General features: G+C 46.4%; 1 protein-coding gene across 1 annotated transcript in view; it reads left to right on the forward strand.

Annotated features, from left to right (window-relative positions):
- The first annotated feature begins 280 nt into the window (after positions 1-280).
- The window catches only part of Adam12 (ADAM metallopeptidase domain 12), a 225,752-nt gene continuing 207,427 nt past the window's right edge, over positions 281-18,605 (forward strand). Inside the window, exon 1 of the mRNA XM_013021993.1 lies at positions 281-386. Within this exon, the coding sequence (XP_012877447.1) occupies positions 369-386 (18 nt within the window). The 5' untranslated portion in view covers positions 281-368. The remainder of the gene's footprint in view (positions 387-18,605) is intronic.

Below are 18,605 nucleotides of genomic sequence, written 5' to 3' on the forward strand. Positions count from 1 at the left end.
TGAATTATATACCTTGCCTTTGATAATAACCCAGTACATATTATAGGTCTGGAAGGAAAAGGTTAAGTTGTTTCTCGTAAGGTACAATACTTTAATGGCTTGATTGACACAGAAATCATCGATTTTAACTCATAACCATAATGTGATGAATTATAGTGTTTCCCTGATTTATTCAACCTCTAAATATTTTCACTGTGTGATTTATGTAATAAGCTGTGGATGCCAAACTCTTCCCAATGAGAATGAAAATGAGGTTGCTTTTTTTTTTTAATTCAGGGGTGAGCTTACCAGATCAAGGAAGAAATTACGAAGTCAAGGTCGAAATTGCTGGCACCTCTCTTCTGAGTGGAGATCTTCAGAGCCCAGGAATGAGTGTCCACTCAAAGGTCAGCTATTTGTCTTTTGTGTTTTTTTTTCCTCTCAGCTTTAGGGCTGCTGAGAGGTTGAAAATCATGTTAACTGCGTTGATTATATTTAAGGCTTTCTTTACTCATTTTAATGCTAACTTAGCCTTGTGAAATGACAGCATCATTCTCGGGAAGATTAAATACAATCCAGCGTCAGCTTAACAAGTCTAATGAGTCACTCAGTGGTATTTGCATCTACCCAAAGTGACTCTCCAAGCAGGACCTCAGCATGGTATCACCAGATATACAACTACAATGTTCCATTTGCTTGAATGCTTGATACATTTTTATAATTATGTATATTTAATCAATATTTTGCTTTATTTAGTTGATGGATAGAAATGTTTTTATGCCACACAAAAAAGTCCATATTGAGTTTTAATATGGTCTGAACTTTACCTGGACATATGTTCAATCATTTGTACTGCCATGATGCAAAAAGTAATATGAATAATAAAAACATTAGTGATTATATTTAGTGTTTCAGTGAGCTTTATCTGTTAAGTCTACTTGACTTTCTTATGTTTCAAAACTTTTAGGAACCGTTAGAAAATGTTAGAATCTATAAGAATCCGAGCCTCTTGGAGAGATTATATAGATGGCTTTATCCTCGTGTTTTGTGGAAATATTTTTAGATCACTTTTCATGATAGAGAGCAGATTTGTTTTTAAAGAGTGGTTGCGATCGTGAAAATCGCCCGAGCTTTCTGGAGCAGGTTCAGCAGCCACCTTCATGTGGGTTTCGATGAGAAGGGTTGTTTGCATCTTTAATTTATGTATAAAGTGCTTGCATTTGAGCTGGGTGCTGATAGCTCACACCTGCAATCCCAGCAACTCAGGTGGTTGAGATCTAAGAGTCACAGTTGGGGAAGTGGTGCTGTAGCTCAAGTGGTAAAGCTAGCCTTGAGCTGAAAAGCTGAGGGATAGCACCCAGGCCCAGAGTTCAAGACCCATGATCAGAAAAAAAAAAAAAGTTTATTCTCTCATGCCAGGCGCCAGTGGCTCACGCCTGTAATCCTAGCTACTCAGGATGCTGAGATCTGAGGATCATGGTTCAAAGCCAGCCCAGGCAGGAAACTCTGTGAAACTTTTATCTCCAATAAACCACCAGAAAACCAGAAGTGGCTCTGTAGCTTAAGTGGTAGAGCACTCGCCTTGAGCTGAAGAGCTGAGGGACAGCGCTCAGGCCCAGAGTTCAAGCCCCACAACTGACCAAAAAAAAAAAAAAGAATCACAGTTGGAAAGAAAACAGCAGCAAAGTCCATTATCCAGCACAAAGCTGGAGGTGGAGGTGTAGTTCAAGTGGTAGAGCACCAACCTTGAGTGAATAAAACTAAGTGAGAATATGAGACTCTGAGTTCAAACCTAGTGCCAGCACAAAAAGAAAAAAGGAGCTTGAATTTAAAACTACATATTTTAAAAAAAGCTTAGGGGTTTGGCTAAAGGAACTAATTCAGTGTCCTGGAAACTATTATGCATTGAATATACAAAGGAGAAGTCAATCATGGTGGTATTGGTGGGATTCCCTGGGTGAAAAACTTAAAGATACCAAAGAAAAGATGATAGTTGCAGAAAACAAGGAATGTAAGAACATTGATAAAGAACATGTGGATAATTAAAATATTTACAAAATAAAAATAAGGAACAACCTAAAGTTTCTTGGAAGGCATCATGAGGATTATTTCTGGAATTAGATTTGCCAGCTTTAGCAAATAAAAGCAGAAAATGCCTGGTTAAATTAGGACTTCAGGAAAATGATGGATTTGTTCTTAAGTGTAAGTATATCCTGTACAGTATGTGGGACATACTTGTACTAGAATCCTTTGTGTGCTAGTATTGTTTATCTGAAGTGTGGCTCTGAGTGTCGGTCTTCCATCTGGCAGTTGTAGCGGTCTTGGCTCGGGGAAATCAAAGTGCAGAGCGGTGGGGAATTATGAACTTGACCCAGTGTGGGTTATCGGAGGTTTGCTCTGATTTCGGACATCAGCTTCTTCCTGCCACTGGCTGGCTGGCTGATCTCACCAGACACACCAGACCACGAATTGGTATATCCACTACGGGCCAACTCCTTACCTGATAGTGCTCCAGACCACGCGAACAGCTCCTGACTCTGGTGGGCTTCCACTCAAGGTGCAGAATTGCATGTCTAGCATAAGCCTCACTAAAATGACTCTGCATTACTACTGACATTACCGAAGAAAACAGGGCTCAAGTGTGGTGGCTCAGTCCTGTCATCTTAGCCATTCAGGAGGCAGAGTCTGGAGGTTCATAGAGGTCAGCCCAGGCAAAAAGTTAATGCGACCTCATCTCAAGTGATAGCTGAGTGTCTGTCATCTCAACTGCATGAGAAGAGTAAATAAAAGTACTATTGTCCAGACCATGCTGGGCATAAATGCGAGCTATTCAAAGAAAAGCCAATACAAAAAGGCTGGCACTGTGGTTTAAGTGGTAGAGTGCCTTGCCAAGCAAGCCTGGGCCCTGAGTTCAAACCCCAGTACTGTCAGAGAGAAAGAAAGAGACAGAGATACACAGAGACACCGAGAGAGATGGGAACAATTTTGTTGTAATGCCGCAGGGACTCATCTCAATGAACAGCTGTGACTTGGATGTGATGTCTGTGGTTATAATACACGCTACATGTGGCAGGCCAGGGGAAAGCCCTGCGGAAGAGCTGCATGTTGTGGTTAATGTGTACTCATGTTGACCAGAAGTCTCCAATACGATGTGACTGTACTCTCTTTGTTATCAACAATGGTGGGGATTTGAACTTCAAACTACATCAACACAGTGGATCTCCACCCAGACAAAATGCACTCACATTAATGAGTGTGTTTATAGCAGACCATGCCTGTTGTACTTTAGAAAAGGCTCTGCTTTTCTTCCCCAGCCCTCTTCCTTCTTTCCAGCTGGCTTATTTAAGAATCTCTGCTGTGCCAGTGCCGGCTCTAGAGTCAATGAAGACAGATAAGCACTCTGCCCCCGCTCTGTCCCTTCCAGCAAAGGGAAATACAAATAAAATAAATCCAGATTGGGATAAGTGTTAAAAAGGACCAACAGGACAGGACTGGCCAAGAAAGAGCTTTCTAAGAAGACGTAAGATAGGCTGCTTCTTCATGGAGAGTCAGAGACTCAGCCTGAAGACAGCACGTGGGCAAAGGCTGGAGCGGGAGGACTACCAAGGAGGCGGGGGTATCTGCAGTACGGGAGGTTAGCTGGGCTGATGGACAGGCTGGCGGTGACACAGCAACAGTAGAGACCACCATGCCCCACAGGCCGCCTTCCACATACACCTGTGCTGAGCAGGTGCCAGCCAGCGGCCGCTTTCTCTGATGGTTGCCTATTTACATTATGATTCATGGGGCTTTACAAAGCATGACATCAATTTTGCATAATTAATCTTTCCCAGAGTGAGCCACGTTCCTATCCATGGGAGGTGTTCTTACGATTACAGAAGCAGCTGACTCTGAGACATGGCTACCTGTGGTCCAGCGAGGCGGAACCAAAAGTGTGCACAGAGGGTTTGCACACTTGAGTGTGGGCTCGCCACTTAGCTGAGAGGACTCCACGTCTCTTTGGGCTCCTCTGCAGAACTCTTTGGATTAAAAACAAGGATTTAGTTTGTCACCATGTCTGCTTCTTCAGAGGCCAACCTCACGTCCGCAGCATGGAGGGCATGTCCAGGCTTAGTGTAAAATAACCACATTGCGGTCTGTAGCCACTGCCCCTCCTGCCCCCGCCATTGTACAGCCCTGCGATCTGTACTCCCACACCCTTCCCATGTCTCTCTCTTCCGGAGAGGCCATCTTGAGATCTACAGGCTGAAATGACCACTCCCCTACTCAGCTTTGTCCAGCCATGCCATAAGGTCACAAAGGAGAGGCTGGCAGGCCAACCCCTGCTGTGGGCAGACACAAGAATTCCCAGACTCGGGCATAAGGATTTGCCTGTAGATTCGCGACATTTGGGATAAAATCTGTGTTTAGGCCCCAGCTACATGGTTGGGAGGGACGGCTACCATAAATACCCTCCAAGACACAGGACCCCTGTTTCATTTGCTTTTCAGTCTGTCATTAACTAGCCATGAACATGGCTCTCCATCTGGCTGTGTATTAGGGTCTTCTGGAAACTTAGAAATAGCAGAGTTCAGTGTCCAGCCTGAGGGTTCATTTCATTAGCTTACGGGAAGGCCGAGGTACCTGCCTGTAGGGGGAAAAACGTGGCCCCCAAGTGATTTTAATGAACACACAAGGTTTAAAGCATTTAAGGAAACTCAGGCTGCGGCCAGTGCTCATCAACTTGATCCAGTGGTTTGGACAAAGGTGCTGTCTGGGGTGTTCTTTCTCTCCCCTCGCCCCCTCTCTGCCTCTCTTACACACACACACACACACACACACACACGATTCTGTGCGTGAAATACATCTGGAACTGATATTCGTATGTCCCTTCTAACTCAAGAATCAAGCTGTCCCTGCCACTGCTTACGTGGTTGAAGGAGTGGCGAGACAGGAAAGAATATAGGGTTGTGCAAGGTGGACAGCTCCCACCTCCTGTCCCTGCGCTGTGTCACTGTCTGTGGGGATGGGCTTGCCAACGTCCCTCCTCTCACGGTTGTTGTAAGGAGGAGGTAAAATGCCAGCTTTTAAATTATGTTGGAAGTGGAACATCACTACCCAAATGGAAGGTGGTATTGGAAGTCTGGAACATCTTGAGGGACCAGTCTCTGATTTTTCATCTTGGAAAAGTTAAGCAGAGAACCAGAGGAGACATGTCACCATGTGATTAATTATCAGATTGTCCCCGTGGGGCTCAGCCTTTGAATACTCCAGGAAATTTCAAATTTCCAGCTTTCTCACTTGAGAGTGAAATTACGGAAATCGAATGTGAAATGGAAAGTAAAAGGCAAATGGATTCAAACAGGAAGCCAGAGGTTACCTCAGCAAATGACAGCTCTCAGATATCGAATAGCAACTAATTAAAATGACAGAGGCACAGTCGGCCCTGTGCAATGCCACTCACTGTTTTCCAACTGCTCTTCCTTAGGAAGCTCTGTCAGACTTCCCAGAGGGGTGGCCCCAATTCTCTGGCCTGGCCCCTCCCACCAGCTCTTCTCCCAGCATTCCCTGGGATCTGCTTGTCAGGGCCTGAGGTGGCCTCTGCAGCCAGCCCCGTCCTGTTCTTCTTCATCTGACTTATCTCAACCCCGACTCGTGCTCCTTGAAATTCTCTCTCCTCTTGGCCTAAACCCTCCTACCCCGCCCCCCACCATCTTCTCTCTTGCTTCTTGTGCATTTTTAATCCTTTGTTTTTGTTGCTCTTCGCAGTTTACTCCTTCATGGTTCCTTTTTGAGTTTGTTTGCAAGCCTCCTTCTGACCCAGGCCTCCACTGGCAATGTCACGTCCACACTCGAAATGTTACTTCCCACTGCCTCCCCGTCCAGCTGTGCCTAGAGCTCAGTGAGTAACAGCAGCAGTGAGCTCCTCCACACAGAATCCACCCCTCAGACACGCTATGTGCTGTACTTCCCCAGGGTGCCCTCTCAGACAATGGCTGCATACCCTCTTCTTTAACTACTCTGACCCCAAGAGTTCATCTTCCCCTTCTTATGGACTACAGGTCCTTCCCACTGCCCAGTGCACTCACAGTGGACCCTGCCTCATTGTGTTTCCCTGATTTCCTTTTATAATAACCATTGGAAGGTAGGATTGACATCTGTCCCCTCTCCCACGAAATTGTAACGCAAGGTAGAGACATCTCTGACCCCACTGGCCAGGAAGTCCTAATGTTTGCCTCTTCCTCTGCATCTTTAGAGGACAGATGTAGCCTGTTCCATTTCTGCTCCCCAGCCCTCCAAAGATACCATAACATCTGCCACCAAGGACACTTCTAGTTTCTTGGTGGTTAATTGGAGATAAGAGTCTCATGGACTTTTCTGTCCACAGGCTGGCTTCCAACCAGTGGGATTCCCAGGGAGAGGAATGTTTCATGTCATTTTCCCTATTTCTTTATGTATTTAATCATTTATTTCTCTAACTATGGTCTTGTAGCTATTTATTTTGTGCCTTAAGTTAGAACCCAATACTCTTTTGGTTAGTTTTTCAAATTGTTTCTGCTTTGACAATTAGAGTTCTTTCAGTTGGTTCCTATGAACCTTTGATGTGTGTGTGTGTGTGTGTGTGTGTGTGTGAGAGAGAGAGAGAGAGAGAGAGAGAAAACAGGACAAGGACAGAAACAGGAACAAAGAGACAGAAAGAGAGGACAGAGCAGATGAAAAAAGAAAGAAAAATGTAAGAAGAGAGAAAAAGAGAGAGAAGAGGGGCATAGAGAGAGAGAGACAGAGGGGAGAAGTGGAAAGGGATGGTCATTACTTCCATTCTATAGCTATGAGATGTGCTGAGTTCATTTGATATATTTCCTGGGTCTGTCCTAAATGAGTCAGTTCTCCATGGGGTCCTGGTTCCTTGGGGACTGGTATTAGAAACAAAGGCGTAGTCATTAGCTCTGCTCACAGCTACCAGGTCCCTTCAGCTGACAGGGCATAGAAAATGCATGCAGGCATGTGGATGTGGGAGGTGCACATATACACGTGTGTATATGCTCTGCAAAGGTTTACAAAATCTCAAATGCTGGGGTATAGTTGAGTCATCATGCTGCCACATAAAAATTATAGAAATAGTATGAAAGAAAACAAATAATCCTTTGTATTGCTGTGGAGACAAAAAGGTAGAACTATTTCTAGTAATCAGTCCTTGGGAATGAAGTATAACCATTAAGTTCTTTCCCTTAAAAAAAAAAGTTCATTTAATAGCCACCTCCAACGCTCCAGCATTCCGCCTTCCTCTGGCGTTTTGTGCACCCCGAGCGGATCCAGGCCTCAAGGCTGCCTTTCTGCTAATTACTTGAAATTAATTTTACCTTTTCCTAAAAGTGACACACTAAAGCCTTTTACTCAACTGGCAGAACCAATTTCTCATGCACTTTTTATTCGGCAAAGGTACTAAAAGGTCCTCTTTTTTGCTTGAACCTACTAATCTCCCAAGCATATAATGTGGAGGCTTGGTCATGAAACCAAAATAGAGTTGCGAGATCTGAGAGAGAGCAAGAGCTCTAGGATTCCTCGTCCTTACCTGACAGAGGGCTTGTGCGTAGAACACTCTTGAGTCTGTATGACTGGAACAGCCAGATTCAGAAGTACAGCACAGACAACAGTTTCCATCACTGATGGACTAGCACCTGTTAGGTCCCCCTGGGAGAAATGGCCCCTCCCCTTGGCTGCCCAAGCACCCTAGAAGTCCCCACCCAGCACCTGTCACCCAGACCACTGGCACGCCTGGAGGCAGTAGAGGTCCCCCAGGCTCTGAGGTCCCCATTTCTGAGGTCACTTCCACTCCTCTGTGCCCATGCTCCTTCCCCACCTTCCCCTGTGTAATCTCTCTTCTCCTGCCACAATCCCTCCTTCCCTGCCAGACTTCATCTCATGCAGCTGGAGGATTGCACTTGTGTGCGCGCTCTCTCTCTCTCTCTCTCAACAAGCCCTCTTCTCTTGAACTGCATAGGAGTTTTCTTTAGGCAACCTTTACAGCAAGATGCTGTCTTTTTTTTTCCCCTCAAGGCTAGCGCTATACCATGTTGAGCCATAGCTCCACTTCCAGCCTTTTCTATGTATGTGGTACTGAGGAATCGAACCCAGGGCTTCAAGCATGCTAGGCGAACATCTACCACTAAGCTACCTTCCCAGCCCAGGTGCTGGCTTTAAGTGTAGATGGCATATTTTATATCCTTGTTTCAGAAACTTCAATAAAGTCATGACCCACTGGCAAAATACTAATTATAGAAACAGCTACACATAATGGTGCATACTTTATATACCTACTCCTTTTTTTCTTTCTCTTAATTGTCAAGGTGATGTACAGAGGGGTTTAATAAGTACATTTCTTGTCAAACTTGTTACCCCTTCTCTCATTTTTCTTGTTTCCTCCCCCCAACCCCCCCAAGTTGTACAGATCATACTGTCTTGTGAGTAGCTCTGTTGCATTGCTTCCCCCTTGTGCTTTGTCTCACCATTCTTTTGTTCTTCCCTTCACTATTCAGATAAACATACATACAATACCAGGAAACAAAATCAAGTACAATGGTAACGGGATAAACCATAGGGGCAAGAGCATACAAAAGAACCACGTTGCTGTTTTTAATGTACTATGTGATTACCTACTGATTTTTTTCTTAAGCACATAAAAATGAATATAAATAACTAAAATGAAATATACTGTGTATCTATTAAAACACATTTTTCTATCACCAGGGAGCATACCATACCTTTTGGCAAAATACTCTCTTTGACCTTCACTGTTTCTCTGTATTTTCCATCTTCTCTCTGATAGATGTTTATTGAATAAGCCCTGTGCAACTCAGAGTATGGGAAAGGAGGGTCAGGATTTGATCCCCAACGTTGAAATGGCACAAAACCAGCTCAGCTGCTGAGGCTGGTGGAGCCTGGAACCAAGATACCATTCAGAGAACCTCATGGGAGAGTTTTATACGTTGTAAGGGGGGAAGAACCTCCAATGGAAGGTTATCCTACTTTTCTGTTGAGTTCTTTCTATATGTTCACGTAACCAAGTATTTATTGTGAAGCTGTTATGTGCCAAACCCTGTGCTGGGTGCTAGAAATGCATAAAAACTAGCGATTGCATTTCAGAGCTGTTTTGCTGCTCATTCCACTCCTTCCATTGTGCAAACACAAGGAAGAGCTGAGGGCCCTCCAGGGGGGAGGAAATTCTGTCATTGCTCCTTTGAAATCCTGCCCTTTCTTTTATAGTTCAAAACAGGACCAGTGGGGGATATAATTTTCGGTCCTGCCTGTTCAGCCCATAGGAATGTGTTTGTATTGCCAAATGATGGCTGGTCTTAGTTGTTCTTTGACATAGGCAGATCTCTGTGAGAAATTCATGGGCTGTTTGGTAGCTGCAGTCCGCTGGGCCCCAGCCTGCTGGGGCCTGTGTCCTTGCAGGCAGGAGCAGCAAGAATAAAGTTGGCCATCTTCTCCTTCCCACGTCGGCTGTTCTGGAAGTTAGGAATCCGTGTGATCTTCAGGGAAATTGTTGAAGTTGCATCAAGATGGGCTCGATGGAGACCAGCAGCTGGCTTTTCCAACCTACTGCTCCCTGGCAGGTGTTGAGCCTCACGTGGGCCAGTCTAGAAGCCTTTCTGGGAATGCAGAATGCTTCCCCTTTCTGGGGAAGCACCTGGAATGGGTGCACATGCTGGTCACCTTCAGTTGCCAGTACCAAACCTGTATTCTGGGCTCCACACCACATCCTGCAGCTGCCCCAATGATAAAGGAGCTGCCAGTTGGGAAGGACCAGAACGCGCTCTGAAGTCAGATAGGGAACATCAAAGTGGGTCCGCAGGGTCTGTCCCACTTTGTTGGGACAGACAGGATGGTGCAGACGTGTCTTTGGCAGGGCGGGCATTGGGAGGAAAGAGCTGGCAGGCAGGGTTGGCAGGTGGGAAAGCAAGTTGGAGAAGCTTGAAAGGTCTTTTCCTATAAAATAAACGTCCAGAAGCGGTGGAAATGTATGTCTTCAGTTAAGTAAATCTGCTCAAAGACAACACATGTACATTTTTCAGTGAAACCTTACCAGTTACAACTGCCCATACTTTCAAATTCCAAGAATTTCAGCACACACACAGAATTGGCCTATTATGCTCGTTAACCTCAAAGGCAAATCCTTGCAAGCATTTCCTACAGCCATGAGAGCAAATGCTTTTCACTATTTTATCTGAAACTGCTAAAATTGGAGCACCTCTCTCACCATTTCCTTGCTGTGTATTTCTGGTTCGGGGGCAGGGACATTGATCCAGTCAGCCCCCTACTCTCTCCGTCCACAAAGGATCTTCAGGCTCTCTGCTGTTTGTCAGTTTTCGTGTTTGCAAAAGCCTGTGCAGTTCTCGTGACAACTAAGATACTGTCAGGGTTCTGGAGGGCATGGAGATAGTTGAGGTGAAATGTGGGCATCCCAAATCCTCAACTGAAGACCTTTGGGAACCCCTGCAGGTATTTGAGCAATCATGTAATATTTGATGATTGGGGTTTTAAAAAATTATTATTTTAGAGGCAGCTTGAAATTAAGAGTCATGGAAAATGTTATTATAAATAATGGGCCCCGGCCAGGTGTGGGTGGCTCATGTCTGTAATCCTAGCTTCTGGGGAGGCTGAGAGCTGAGGATTATGGTTCAAAGCCACCCTAGACGGGAAAGACTATGAGACTCTTCAGCCAACCAACCATCAAAAAAGCAGGAAATGAAGTTTTGGCTTAAATAGTGCTAGCCTTGAGCAAAAAGAAAGCTCAGGGACACCACACCGACTCTAGCCGCTGCTTCTAGGCCTCCCCTGGGGCATTTGGTCTCCTGGTTTCCTTGCCAGCAGCCTGTTTTTCTCACATTGGTCAGGGGGGAGGAGGGAAAGAGGGGGGAGGGAGTCTGTCCTGTCCCTCTGGCTCTAACATGAGTTGTGATATCTCTACTTCCACCCAGTCCCATGTGAAGCTGTTCAGGGCCAGACGGGGATCTCATCTTCCACACCAACTTGTCTCCTCCCTTACCTCCAGAAGAGCCTGGAAACCCCATCCACAGACCGCCCCCCCCCCTCCTCCAGATCTTCTCCCACCTCATCCACTGGACTCCCTTGGTACCTCTGCCCCAGCACCTCCTCCAGGAAGCCCCTTCCTTAAGTCAGCCAGCAGGGGGCTCACCTTGTTCTTCCTTCCTTTCATTCTACCTCACCATTCTCTTTATCTGCAAAATGTCTATTTTACCAACTGAACACTCCAAGGAGACACACATCCTCTAGCCCAGGCTTCTCCAGAGCACACAGTAGGAGCTCCTGTGATGTCTTCTATCCTCCTCCCAGGCTTCCCGGGCGCACACAGTAGGAGCTCCTGTGGGCAGTCCCAGGAGCGGTGAGTGGGAAAATGGGTAGGGTCAGCACCTCCTTGATGCAGATGTTCTTGATACGACCTCTGCGCTCTGTCTCCCTTTTGTGTAGTCTCCTCACACCTTTGGCTCTTCCTCATAAAGTCTTCACTTTTCCAGGTGAGAGGTTTTTTCCAGTTAGCATACTTTGAATTTTCAAAGTTGAATTCAAGAGCCTTCCTTCACGGGCCTGGCTCTTCCAACCCCCCTTCCTCCATTGAGTCACGGGTCTGGGTCCCCTCAAGAATAAAACGGCAGTGGGTGGGCCTGTGGTTAAGCGTGAAAGGAATCAGTCTTCTCGCTCACACTGAGCAGTAACCAGCTGCCAGCCAGGTAGCCCGGTGGAGAACCCATGTGGACAGCTGAGGCCCGGCCACCGCGGCACCAGCCTGCCAAGCGATGCAGGCACCATCTTGTAGAGCATCCTGCAGTCCCAGAGGAGCCCTCCGGGGATGGACCTACACCAACTGCACTACCCACGAGACACCCTCACACCTGAGCCTCTGAACTGAGCCACTCCAGAGCTCTGCCCGCAGACACCACAGGAAGCTGTCTTCACTCGAACAGAAGTGGCTAATTTATGCATGCAAAGGATGGAGTGTCTTGAAAACTTGAAAGAAGAAAATATGAAGTCTGCAGACTCTGAGCATCTGCCTGTCTACATGCAGCTATACGTATGTGTGTATACACATGTGCACACACATGACCTGTGTGAAAAGGAGCGGGTTCGGGTTGGTCAGAAGCGCAGACCTACCAAATCAGCAAGATTCATTGGTAGTTCTGTAAGGAAAGAAGAGAATCCTGACCTCCGAAGCAGGGGAAGAGCAACCACCACAGGCAAGCTGTGTGTAACAGAGCCAGCCACAGCCTTGGTGTCCGGCTGGTTTTAAATTTTAGGCTTAATTATAATAAATTCAGAATGAGCGGTTCAGAAGAAGTTTCTGCTTGTTTATTCTTTCCCTCTCCTTGAAAGGCCCGCCACAGGCCCTCCTCATCCCTGCAGCCTTCTCTGCCCTCCCAGCTCCGCTGTTCCCCAGTCTCCACATCCGCGGGCCTGGTGGTCAGGACCACCCGGCTGCACACAGGCTTCCTCCTTCCACGTTTGCTTTGTGGAAAAGAGATATGTGCCTGAATTTGATCCCATCCATCCAGCGGCACAGTCAGGTCTCCACTCAGGCCTTGTAATTCCGGGGTTGGGCAGAGGAACGGAGGGCAGGAAAGATCCCACCACCAGCCCACCTTGCTGGCACCTTGTCTCCCAGTTATGTTCTGCCAGGGCTTCCTCCCAGCCTCTACCATGTCTTCTTGTAGCCTCATCAGATACCTGCTTCCCAATGCATCAAATGTGTGCGCATGCATACACGCGCACACGCGCGCGCACACACACACACACACACCATGTATCTCCCAACTCACCAAACATGGCTTCCCCCAACGCCACTCCTCTTCAGTGTGGCTGCAGGTCTGGGATCCCCACTATCACCTCCTCTTTCAGATCAGCTGCCCTGCTGGCTCCCAGAACTTGAAGGAACACATACTTATGCTCGCCTCGTGGTGATAGAAAATTTGATAAAGGCTATCAAATGGGCAGCCAGATGAAGAGGAAGGGAGGGAGAACGGGGTCTGGAAGGGTCCCCATGGGGTTCAGAGTGCCTCTCCCCTGGCAGGTGATTGTGGCTCTCACATACAGGACTGTTCTTTAGGGGCTTTTGTGGCAGCTCCGTCACATGCCATCATTGGTCAGTGTTTGATCTTTAGCCCCTCTTCCCTTGGGGGACAGGATCCTGCCCCTCCCCACGCCATCCTCCATCTTCTCCCTCCCCTTCTATTCCCCGCCAGCTTTCCACATGTATGCAACTCCCCAGGCTCTCTTTGGTTGGGCTCCTTTTTACTGTGTTCTCTCTCTGGCCCCTCAGTGCACTCTAGGAGTCCACCTGTCCCCTCTACCACCCTAGCGCAAAGTCCTCGCCTACCACTCCTGAGCTCTTACAAGTTCAAGTACATATTGAGACCTCTCTCACACCAGCTGGGCCAGGTATTACACCGTTTTCTCTAGCTGTTGGCTGCCCAAACTGAATTTCTTGGCATCTCCTCCAAAGATGAATTGCCTATTGATGTCTGTGTTTGCTTCCCGAGACAGTCCACTCAGTGGCTGCACTCGATGTGACAGGAACTCTTCAATTTTATCTCCATTCTCTGGACTGACTAAGCTCACCATCCAAGCCCTTTTCTTGGAATGGACTCAGAGACCGATGATCCATATGTTGAGAATTCCTAATAAATAAACTGACTCTTGATTGCCAGTGAAAGAGACCTCGGCACAGCCTGTGTGGATAAAATTGGGAATTTCTGTTTGTCCTGTTCACAAAGCTGAGAATTCCCAAGACATTTGCCAGCTTCATGGATGAACCTCTCTAGGAACAGCACCAATGTCACCATGACTGTGACTTCATGGTGGCAAGATGGCTGCCAACAGATGTGCATCTCCTCCCAGCAACCTCAGCTGCACACACTGATGTCAATCAAGGTTCTGAATTGAGGGCCTAAGTACCAATTTGAGGACATTGCCTACACATTAAAGGGTTGATGTGGCCAAAGGTATAGAATACAGTGACAGACCAGGCCTAGGGTGGGTGCATCTATCCTTAGCACTGGGAGGAGGAGGAGATAGCCAGGCCATATCACAAAGATCAAGTAGAAGAGTGCCAGTCTGCCAGAGATCTGTGGATTCAGCTGCTGTCTGAGTAGAATGGAAGACGAGCAGGCGGAGGTGGCCAGCGTCTACCTCGGCTGTATGAACGCATTCCCCTCCCCCGCCCCCTGATCTCAGGAGAGGTTCACGGCTGCTGATATGGAGGTTACTCCAGGGCTGGATATGGATGAGCCCTGGCCTCCATGTGATAGAGGTAAAATGGACGGGACTTGGACGTAGAACTGCCATTATTGTAGTCACTAGCCATGGGACCGTGATGCTCCCTGTGTAACAGATGCTCAGATGTCTTTTCTTGCTAGTTCCTAGCAAGCACAAGCCCTTAGATCAATCCCTGGTTCCATCTATGTATGTATATATGTATGTATGTGTGTATTTATGTGTTTACCTACCTACCTTGATCAAAACATAATACCCTAAATGTTCTCCAAGAGCCAGGGTCAGGTAAGGTTTGCTTGATATCCTAGAATCAGTCTTCAAGACAGCAGTACTCTGTGATTCTTTTCTTCTTAAAAACATGTCATGACCTGTTTTAGCAAACGGCTGCTGTGTGTGCGGTCACATTTCTCTGACACTTTACTGTTTCTCAGTGGATTTCTATGGCCTTTCATTCCTCTTCATCACAAAAGACCACCTTAGCCAGGGAAAAGACAGGTTCTCCTGGGAGAGCCCTACAAACACGTTTGCACACTTTCTACATGGTGACCAGGCAGTGGCAGTGCTCTTCTACCTGATCTGTGTGATGTTACGTTAGTGATACACACAGGTCAGCATGAGGAACTAACACCAAAGACAGACACCCCCTGGAAGCTTGGGGGTTTTACCTACCCACCTACCAACCAACAAGTGAAGGAGCCAGTGGTCACCCTGACCCTAAAGAAACACAGACTTCATATTTAGAAAAAGATTGTCAAAAATGATTGAATAAGCACTCTTGCGCTCTGTCTCTCTATCTGTCTCCTCACTACCACCCCATTTCCCTTGGGGATGGGCACATTCCCATGTATCCAACTTCCTACTCCGTGCCGTTGTTCTGTTCTTGGCCTGAGCTCTTCCTACCCAGTGTCCAGCCTGTCCCACAGCCATGTACCTACTTTTTCCTCTGTTTTCCTCTTTTCAGTGTCAGCCTCTTGGGCTCACATAGTGGATCTCGAAAGTCATGAGGACTTTGCTGTCTTCAGAAAGGCTCAAAGTACATACACAGTTCATTACTTAGCATTCTTCTGCACTCTTGGTTAATGGTATGTGTTGCCTTTTTCTGAGCGCTTTTCCTTTCTAAATGTTATTTTCTTGGCAGTGATTTATAAGAGCGCATTGGAGTATCTGCACCATTGGTTTCCTTTGTAAAATGAATAAATTAGATGGGAGACAACTGTGCTTTGTTCTAAGTTTATAGAGGTAGTTTCAAACTGTGAAAAGCCCACTTCGATTTCACCCTCTGTACATTGACTCTCTTCCTGTGATTCTAAGTGTCCTCATACAAGGGCTTAATTCTTTCCATGTCTGTATTCTCCCTTCTCACGATCGTTTCTGTTTGGCTGAAACCCATTTATCATGTTGAAAATATCCTACAAGGCCAATTACTTTCTAAAAACTGCTGACGTTCCACTTCCAGCCCCAAACTTCGTGAGATCACACACAAAAGAAAATAGATCCAGAAGTGCAGAGACACCCACCCGGGAGGACCCATCTCAGCTCCCACCTTGCCGAAGGCCAGCCTGAAGGCTGAGGGTTTAACTTGCAGCATTTGGCAGAAATGCGTGTAGTGAGGTTGAATTGTCAATTTGGAATGGGAGAGCCTGGGTGTGGGGTGAGGAGAGTTTGAGGAACAATGAGAGAACTAAGCCAAACGATTATTTGATGTAAGCAGCAGAATTGGATGACCCTGCGAATCCCTCTGGAGAACACACTACACAGATTGTGGCTTCTCCCGAGAATGTTGAGATTTCAGATAAGGCCAGGATGTTTTTGTACACTATTAGGACTTAAAGATTTTTTTTAAGTGGCTCAAGCTGTGCTGTGGTTATGATACACACAATCCCTATAGTCAAGAAAGATCAAATGATTCCACCCCAGTCGTAAGGGTCGGAATGATGATTCATGAAGGCAGCGTTCACTGCGTCTTCAGATATGGGGAAAACATAAGAGAATTTGTGACTTGGATGAGAAAGAGCGGCCCAATGTGGCTTTTGTCTTCAGAGTGTTTCTCAGTGGACTCATAATAGTCCTGCCCACTCGTTGCATTCGTTGCTTGGGATTAAATACAACCTTGATGATTGCCTTCAGCACTTCTTGCCAGCTTGTCACACCCTGCAAGACGTGACTCTTCTACATTCTGCCTCCCCCTAACAAGGCAGTTACATTGACCATTGCACTCCCCACCCCATATTCCGTTTGGCCTAACTCCTAGTTGTTGTACAGTTGACCCAGAAACAGGAAGTTTCTCCTTTTCTCCCACCAGCATACCCGACTCAGCCTTCAGATGAAACCTGGAGATGGAGCCCAGCACAGCTTCCCAGATTAAAAACACATTGATCTGTTTCCCAAGCAACTATCAGTTCTGAGGCTGAATAGAATTATATCACACTGACATGAGTTGAATGTACTTAGTTTTTGGCAAGTTTTTCTCCCATTCAAAGGTGGTCTTCAAAACTACAACACACATCTGTTTGCATATCTAAATGAAAAAAACAAAACAAAACCAAAAGCAGGAGTTGCGTAAACTGGTGGGTTGTTCGTACTTACTGAGTTATAAGCCATCTGGTTCATTACAGTTATTTAAGAAGAAAAATTCAAGGCAGGTTAGTACACTGTGATGCTAATGTTTCAGGCGCAGGAGGGGGAAAGTTCTGTCTTTGCTTGTAGGACATTTTCCAGCAACACAGGTCTCCATCCCCTGAGTGCTAGGGTCAGCCCCCTCTCGCTGTGACAGCTACCACCTATCCCCAGCCATTGATGACCTCCTGAGGCTGAGACCACCGATATGAACCTGCTTATTGAAATACTTGCATGCATTCAGTACTTGTTTCTTTAATGAAAAAAACCAAGCTAGAAGGACCTATTGACAGACAACGTTTGTCACTCTCTGATAATGGCCTTTAAATAAAAATTCTGGTGCTAGGCTCAAACTCAGGGCCTCAGATTCTGCCTCGGCTTTTGTGATTACAGCTGGAGCACTACCACTTGAGCCGTGCCTCCAGCTCCAGCTTTCTTCTGGTTAATTAGAGATAAGAGTCTCTTGAAATTGCCAGGGCTGGCTTCAACCCATGTGATCTCAGCCTCCTGAGTAGCTAGGATTACAGATGTGAGCCACCAGTGTCTAGCCCATATGGTCTTTTAAATGTTATTTTATGGTTTCTGTATAGAATTTTATTCTCCAGAAGGGTTTTTTGTTCACTATTATATTTTTTTAAAAAACGAGGCCCTATGTTAATATGTTCTGCAATAAAGAAAATTGAGCTTTTATGTTCATAATAGAAATGTTGAACCAGTCTTTCAGTATTTTAAAAATGTGTCTTGACCACACATTATACAAACATGTGATTGATTGTTGCTCTGTAGAAATCTTCTTTTTTCCTTCCAAGTGTTTAGACTGTGATACAGAAATATGCAGACATTATTGCTGGGGCCTGGATTTGGCAATGGAAGGGACAAGAAGAGCATATGATGGGAGGAGCCTTGGATGGCATCTGCCTTGGCCTTCTGCCCTCTGTTTATCACTGGGTACCCATGCAGTGGGGACCGGCAAGGGAAGTGCATGAGGCTGCAGCCTCCTTCCCCTTTCCCTGAGCGCACTGAGGCTTTGCCTTTAACCCGACCCCAACAGTAGCTGTGTTTAATGTGGGAAGCACCTTTACCTTAAGCTCAGACTCTCCTCGCTGCAGAGTGATGCAGGCTGGCATCTGAAGACACACAAAGCTGTCATGAATCCAGATATTGTTAGTGACAAAGGCAAAAAAGAAGAACAGTTAAGGGAAGAATTTGAAAATGGCAACAGGGGTGCATGGATATAAGATCAAACTCCCAAGTGGTGATGACACTGTATATCACTAGAGAGAAAGACTGCACACTGCGGTGCATTCCTATGAATTACTTCTTGTTGGGAGCTGGGGATACTTAGTGCAAAGTCTGTGGCAAGGAAATCAATCCTGACTTTGGCTCTGCAAATTTCTCCCCTCCTCTTTAGTTTTTCTTGTCTACCATTCATCTCTGTGGGCCCAGGGCCCTGCATGGAGCTGGACATTTTCACGGGTGCTCAACCGACTTGTTGAATAAATGAGTACAGATGAAGAGGTGGGTGGAACCAGAGGAAATCTGGGCTGTATCTCTGGTGACTGGAGAGTAACTGGAATGCCAAGCAGGAATGACGAGGCCCAGGGTCAGGGACTCTTCTCCAGCTGAAAAGTACATCACTGGAAATGAAGACACTGGACATGGATGTGCTCAGTGTCCACTGAGGTGGACATCATTTGCACTGGCTGCACATTCTCTCTCTCTCTCTCTCCCCCCATTTATTC

The sequence above is a fragment of the Dipodomys ordii genome, unplaced genomic scaffold (assembly GCF_000151885.1).
Source record: "Dipodomys ordii isolate 6190 unplaced genomic scaffold, Dord_2.0 Scaffold58, whole genome shotgun sequence".
Lineage (NCBI taxonomy): Eukaryota > Metazoa > Chordata > Mammalia > Rodentia > Heteromyidae > Dipodomys > Dipodomys ordii.